General features: G+C 53.2%; 1 protein-coding gene across 1 annotated transcript; it reads left to right on the forward strand.

Annotated features, from left to right (window-relative positions):
* Positions 1-219: 219 nt before the first annotated feature.
* On the forward strand, positions 220-2,127 carry HOXB4 (homeobox B4). The gene is made up of 2 exons (XM_080827486.1): positions 220-701; positions 1,545-2,127. Exons 1-2 carry the CDS (start codon positions 245-247, stop codon positions 1,841-1,843), a joined length of 756 nt encoding a protein of 251 aa, XP_080683612.1. The 5' UTR covers positions 220-244; the 3' UTR covers positions 1,844-2,127.
* Positions 2,128-7,170: the final 5,043 nt, after the last annotated feature.

Below are 7,170 nucleotides of genomic sequence, written 5' to 3' on the forward strand. Positions count from 1 at the left end.
TGTTGGGTGGGTGGGGAGGGGGAAAGAGAAGAAGGGGAAATAAACCTCTTTGGCTGGAGTAGGGTCCGGGTGAGCAGATTTCCTTATCCGGGAATCGCAGGCGGGGCGGCCATTGGCTCCGAGGATCACGTGGGCCCCTAACTTTGTTCACTTGACAGTAAGTAGGAGGGCTTTCGGAAACAGGAAAACGAGTCAGGGGTCGGAATAAATTTTAGTATATTTTGTGGGCAATTCCCAGAAATTAATGGCTATGAGTTCTTTTTTGATCAACTCAAACTATGTCGACCCCAAGTTCCCTCCGTGCGAGGAATATTCACAGAGCGATTACCTACCCAGCGACCACTCGCCGGGGTACTACGCCGGCGGCCAGAGGCGAGAGAGCAGCTTCCAGCCGGAGGCGGGCTTCGGGCGGCGCGCGGCGTGCACCGTGCAGCGCTACGCGGCCTGCCGGGACCCCGGGCCCCCGCCGCCTCCGCCACCACCCCCGCCGCCCCCGCCACCGCCCGGGCTGTCCCCTCGGGCTCCTGCGCCGCCGCCCTCCGGGGCCCTCCTCCCGGAGCCCGGCCAGCGCTGCGAGGCGGTCAGCAGCAGCCCCCCGCCGCCTCCCTGCGCCCAGAACCCCCTGCACCCCAGCCCGTCCCACTCCGCGTGCAAAGAGCCCGTCGTCTACCCCTGGATGCGCAAAGTTCACGTGAGCACGGGTGAGTGCGTGGGCACCCCTTCCCCCTCCCACCCCCGGTGCTTTACACCGAAGGGACCTCGGAGGCATGGGGGGGGGGGCTGAGGGAAGCCAATTGTCCCCGCTATAAACTCGCCATTGCCGGAGATTTACGGTCGCCTGTTTTCAGAGCCACATAATTACATCCCCCATAAATTTTTATGGCCTGGTGGGCCCCGCGCCTTTGAAGTCGGTTCCCCCATCCTCTTTGCCATTCTCACCAGCGACTTTTCGCCAGGGAGATGCAGTCTTCAGTGAAGTTGCAAGCTGGGGAGGGGTGGGGGGGGGGAGGAGAAGGAGGAGGAGGAGGTAATCTGTATTTGAGGGTAGAGTTGAGTCAACTCTCAGTATTTATTTTTTCCTTTCTTTCCTCTAGTCTGGCTCCTTGGCTCCAGAAGTGGGCAAAAGTTTTTACTGGGGTCAGGCGCTACATGGGATCTGAGCACAGAGGGTGGGAACTAACAGAAGAAAGGTTTAGGGAAGCCTCCTCCCTCTTTCACCCCTCGTTCTCCCATCCCGGGCCCCAGGCCAAGGGGGCAGAGAGGAGCGGCTAAAACCTTGTGAAGATTCCTCACTCCCCCCACCCCTCTCCAGACACCCAAACAACAACGTGGGGACAACACAACCCTCCAAAACTTTGAGGTCTCTTTCTCTTCCTGGGGGGCCCCGCTTTCTTCCCTTTGCGTCCCCACCCCCCTCCGGAGGAAGAAGAGGTGGCGGGAGAGGGAGGGAGGGAGACGCGGTGTTAGCTGGAAGAAAGAGCTCTCCCTCCTCCCTTTCGGGGCAATAAAACTTTCTCTTTTTCCCTCTCTCTGTGTGTGTCCAGTAAACCCCAATTACGCCGGCGGGGAGCCCAAGCGCTCTCGGACAGCCTACACTCGCCAGCAGGTCTTGGAGCTGGAGAAGGAATTTCACTACAATCGCTACCTGACGCGGCGCCGGAGGGTGGAGATCGCCCACGCGCTCTGCCTCTCCGAGCGCCAGATCAAGATCTGGTTCCAGAACCGGCGCATGAAGTGGAAAAAAGACCACAAGTTGCCCAACACCAAGATCCGCTCGGGTGGCACCGCAGGCGCAGGCGGAGGGCCCCCTGGCCGGCCCAACGGAGGCCCCCCCGCGCTCTAGTGGCCCCCGCGCGGGAGCCAGGAACCTCGGGGCGGGTGTGGGTTGTGAGCGCGGGGAGGGGGGGCGGGGGGAGAAGCGGGAGGGGACCCTGGGGCCTGGGTCCGCCAAAACCTACCTGCCCCCCCCAACTTTATCTATTTACACGAATAAACGCAGAGGAGGGGGAGGGGAAGCTTTATTTATAGAAATGACAATAGGGCGCCGGGTGAGGCCCCCCAAGAAGCAAGGTTCAAGTCTCTTGCTTTATTCCTTAAAAGAAGAAGAAGAAGTAGAAGAAGAAGGGGAAAAAAAGGGAAGAAAAAGAAGAAGAAGAAGAGAAAGAAGAAGACAGAAAGAGAAATAGGAGGAGGTTGCACTCCTCGCTTTCAGCTTTGGCGAAGATGGATCCACGTTTCATCTTTAATCACGCCAGGCCCAGGCCCATCTGTCTTGTTTACTCTGCCGAGGAGAGGACGGGCCTCGGTGGCGACCATTACCTCGACACCCGGCTAACAAATGAGGCCCGGCTCGGCCGCCGCCTCTGCTGCTGCCGCCGCTGGAAGACAGCCTGGATTTTCTTTCTTTGTCCCCCATTCCTGACACCCAGCGAAAGCACCCTGTGACTGCCAGATAGCGCAGTGTTTTGGCCACGGTAACACACACAACACACACACACACCCTCCTCTCCTCCCGTGCCCCTCCACAGGCACACTGACTTCTCACCCCCCTTGCACTGCTGGGCTGGGCTGGGGGGCGGGCAGCAGGAAGGGGACAAGTGGAGGCAGGGGTGGCCTTGGCAACGCAGGAGCAGGCAGGGAAGTTGAGTCCGAGGGAAAAAAAAAAAAGAGAGAGAGACCCGAGAGAGACTCGGGAGGGCCTTTCTTCTGCAAGGTCATACCATTCCTGGCAGAGCAAGGGGCCAGTTGAGTTCTGGGACCTGGGGGCAAGCCTTTTGCCAACGTAGAGTTGTACAGCCCCCCGGCCTTCTCTCCTAGACTGCAAACGAATGTGAAACTAGCAAGTCAAACGTGGTGCCCCTCCCGGTCTGGGGGACGATGTTGCAAAGACCTCTCCCATAGTTTATCATTGTTTTACATTATTATTATTATTATTAATTATTAATTATTATTATTATTATTATTTTATGTCCATGTGCGTCCTCTCTCCTGTTCTCTCTCTGACATTCCAAACCAGGCCCCTTTCTAGTTCTGGGGCTGCCTGAGTCTAGAACCGTTCGTTGGCGTGAAAATTTGTGTCCTGTACAGAGTGACAATAGAAATAAATGTTTGGTTTCTCGTGACCAGCACGGCGTGTTTTTGTTGAAACCTTAGTATAAAGATACAAATGCCACCCAGCGTTTATGCTAAGCACCCCAGTCCATTCGGCCTCACACTAGATGTGGTTGAATATTTTTTTTCAAAGGGTCCAAGGGGACTTTCGAGCTCAGAGGACTCCAAATTGTGGTAGCTCGTGTGTTTTCCTTTTGGGGTGGGTGTGTTTTGTTTGGGGCTTTAATTTTTTTCCCTTCAGTCCAAAAATGGATTGAAAGTACTGGGCGGGCTGACTCCAATCCCTGATGGGGGGGGGATGTTTCATTGTAGGACACGAGAGGCTTAAGTATGGCAAAGGCTTTCATATCGTGATTTATTTGTCATAAGCAAATAAAATGCGGTTAAGCTGTCTCTTTCTAGACAGACGACTCTTTGCTTATTAAGGTTCGGAGGGAGGATTCTGCGAGGCCGGCCTCTTTCCTCCCGCCTAAGAAGGTATCGTTTTCCTCTGAGGTGTTTAAAGCTTTAATGAGTCTAATTTTTTGCACAGATGTTTCTGGGTGTTTGCAGGTTTTCAGAGTATTTTTATATTACAAAGGAGCTAGCCGGTGCCATAGCTCAAACTCTGACAAGCAAATAGATAATCAAGAAGACAAATGGCCTCTTTTGTGAAGCCCTGCTCCTGTATTAATTTTCATTTTCTTTCTCATAGAAAGTATCGAAAGTACGACTGGGGACCAAATAGCTTTCTATCTCTGAGGTCCCAGTCACCCCTAGAATGGAGTGGGGGAAGGGGATGGGAGTGCCGATGACCCTCACAAGCTTTGGGGCAGCACCCAAGAGAAGTGCTAAGGTCTGAGGGCTCCAGCCTGGGGAGGGGGGCCGGTTTCTCCGGTCTTGTGGCAGCCGGGATACCACCACCAGCCTCCAAAAAGCTTGGGGCTCAAAAGAGCATCCGCAATTAAAAGTCGTTTTTTCGGTCCTGTCTCCCTCCAGAAAATAAACATAGCTGATTCTACCAGCGCGTTTTATTGTTATTTCTTTTGTATTCCTCCGGTTTGCAGCGCCCGGGAGTTTGAGGCTGGGTAGGGCCCCGGAGAGAGGGGCCCGTGTCCACAGAGCGGGAAAGGGCCATAGAACAGCCCATGGAAATGCTTCTGGAAGCCTCATAAAAAAATTGCCCAGACCTGGAGGCTCAGAGCGGCGAGCTTTGTTTCGGTCGAATCGCGGTGTGATGTTTAAGCTGCCCGGGGATGCGGCCGCCCTTAGTGGAGGGGGAAAGTAGTTCTTAAAAAGCATATGCCCCCCCAGGAATGTCTCTATAGAACCAAATCAAAGCTGCTCCTTGGAAGGTATGAATAGAATAAAAAAAGATTTCTATGGAGCTTAAAGTTCACAGCCATTCTGTGTAGACAAGAGCTAAGAAAAATGTGAGAATTATACAGAAAACCATTAATCACTTCTTTTCTTTAAATACGTATCCTCTCTCCTTTGTTATTATTCAACAGCAAATCTCCGCAGACCGGCTGTTGGGGGAAAAAAGTGTTAGCTGGCTCTCCCGGATCTGCGAGGGGGAAAAAATTTGGAACCATAAAGTTGAAAACTTTTTTCTCTCAGTTTGGAAGCAGCCCTTCGTCATGAATGGGATCCGCGGAATTCGGGCCAGAGGAGGCGAGAGGCGCAAAGGTAACAAAGCCCCCGCCTGGGCTGTCTTTTTTTTTTTTTTTTTTTTGATAGTTTTATGAGCTCTTTTTACAAAGGAAAGAAGAAACTCTCTCGCCTCCTTCTTTTCCTTTTTCAACTTTCTTCGCGGGGTTTTTTATGGTAGATGCTTGGGTCAGATTTGTTGCCTTTTATGATGACGGATGCTTGGGTCAGAGGGAGAGCGAGGGGCCTCACACCTGGAGAGTGTTTGAACTGCTTGGGACTGAGGTGTCAGAGCCCCTGAAAAACCCCAGAGAACGTTGTTTGGGAGGCAGCTCAGAAGGGCTTTTCGGGTTTCAGAAAATGCAGGCGGGCCTGGAGAGCTCCAGCACGCGTGTGGGCAAGTGTGCGTGTTTCGGGACACGCACATGTGGCCAGTGTGTTTTGTGACTTTGCTTGTCTACACTGGGGGCTTGTGTCCCTTATGTCTGTTTACCGGGGAGATGTCACTGCCGCCTCCTGGAAAAATGGAATGCAGTTCTTGGATGGAATGCCCCAGGCTTGGAGCTGGGTATAGGTAGATGTCTTCATTTTCTTTCTTTCGTTCTTTTGTTCTTTCTTTCTTTCTTGTGTCTAGCATGGGATTCTGGATAGATATTTGCAACTCTGGAGCAGGAAACTGTTCCGTTTACAGGCAGTTCGTTGGTGTCAGAATCTTCCTCTTCAACTCTGCTCCCCCTTCTTCCTGGAGGCTCGGTGCTCACTTTGGTTTCCTTTTGCTCTCTTGTTTTGGGGGTTCTGTTCCCCCTTTGTGGGGCCCTGCTTCTGAGGGCAAGGGAGCCAGTGGGCTCCGGCTCAGACCTGAAAATGTGCTGGCCCTTTTACCCTGGGGCTCACTGACGGTTTGGAGGCAGGAGGCTGGCAGGAGAGAGAGTTCATGGAGAGGCCACGTTTTCTAAGCGATTAGCTCAGTATTAGAACCACAAAATGACCTCGGAAGCCCCTTGACCTCTCTGAGACTGGACAGTGTGCTGCTCCTGGCTCCTGACTGCTGCCCAGGAGGGAAAGTCAGACCTCTGCCAGGAGGGCCCCTCCTGGGCTGTTGTGTGGCCCGCCGTCTGCATCTCCCTCTGGCCCCCAACCCCTTCTTTGCTATCTGGGAATCTCCGGATTGTGTTTCTGTGACTGTCCACTGCGGAGAAAAGGAGTAAAAATTTTAGCTCAGGGGTACAGATAGGGGAGGGAAGTAGGGTGCTGATCTGGCCCTCTGTGTAGAACTCCTTTCCCAGGCCAGGTTCTAACTGCTCCCCCTCACCGCGTCCAACTCATCCTTCCTTTCCTCCTTCTCTTGGAGGGAGCTGAGGGAGGAAAGACAAAGGGAGGTGAAAGGAGAGGTCCACAGGGCTTCAGAGTGCTAAGGGAACAAGCCTCTGGGTTCTAAAGAGAGGAAAGCCCCCCCACACACACACACACCAACAGTCCCTTGGAGGCTACTTTCTCTCCAGGTCTCAGATCCAAATCCACAGCTTCTCAACCCATTTTCTGAAGTTCCTTTGTTCAGGAAGCTAATCCTAGAGTCACTTGTGCCCTCTTCCCCTAATCCCCAGTCCCACCCCAGCGACTCACAGAGGCCACGGATGCCTCCCCAACAGAGGAGCAAGAGAAGTGGGAGAAGGGTCAGGACAGGCTGTTCTGCCCATTTCCAGGAACAGCTCTGCCACATTAACCAAAGTTTTAGCAACTTTTAATTTTAAGAGATGGGTGGAGAATTTGCTAACCTGGAGCCTTTCCGAATCTCTATTCTACTCTGATTCATCTTAAAATCCACACCAGCAGCAGTTATTTTAGGAGGAGATAGAGACAAAGAGAGACAGACAGACAGACAGACTGACTGACTCCAGCTGGGAAGAGAGGAAATGTTCCTTCAGTTAAAACTAGGAGAGACCGAACCTTGCTGGGATATGTGTCGGGTACTGATTTGCATTTTGTAAATTGTCTCCTGTAACTTGGGGACTCTAACTCAGGCAAGAAATAACTAGTATCTGTTGGTACCATCTCCTTTGTCCCTGAGTGGGGGAATTCACGCAGGGGCTGGAGGTCTCAGGCGGGAGAGGGAGTGAGTAGAAAGGGGGCTGGGCCGCTCCTGGGCTGCAAATGTTTGGGGCTCATGTTGGATGTGCACCCATTGCTCATAAGGGCAGATAACCAATTGTGGGCCCTCTAGAGGCCCAGGTGAGGAAGCTGTGGTCACCTGGGACTTTAGGAGCTGCTCTCTGCCATGTGAGGGGTCCGTTAAAGGAGGGAAACAATGGAAGGGAAGATTGGGGTTCATTCAAGGGTTTCAACCACTAAGGCAAGAGCTTCGAGATTTCCCTATTCCCTCACTCCCAGACCCCCAGTCTTTTCAGGGCTGAGCACCTCCAGCAGGCTCCC

This window comes from Martes martes (genome assembly GCF_963455335.1).
Source record: "Martes martes genome assembly, chromosome: 16".
NCBI lineage: Eukaryota > Metazoa > Chordata > Mammalia > Carnivora > Mustelidae > Martes > Martes martes.

Bases quoted from the DNA above. Each gene is read 5' to 3' on its own strand.
- HOXB4 (XM_080827486.1), top strand. From the start codon at position 245: ATGGCTATGAGTTCTTTTTTGATCAACTCAAACTATGTCGACCCCAAG. The intron at 702-1,544 runs GTGAGTGCGTGG...GTGTGTGTCCAG, and splicing joins CAAAGTTCACGTGAGCACGG to TAAACCCCAATTACGCCGGC.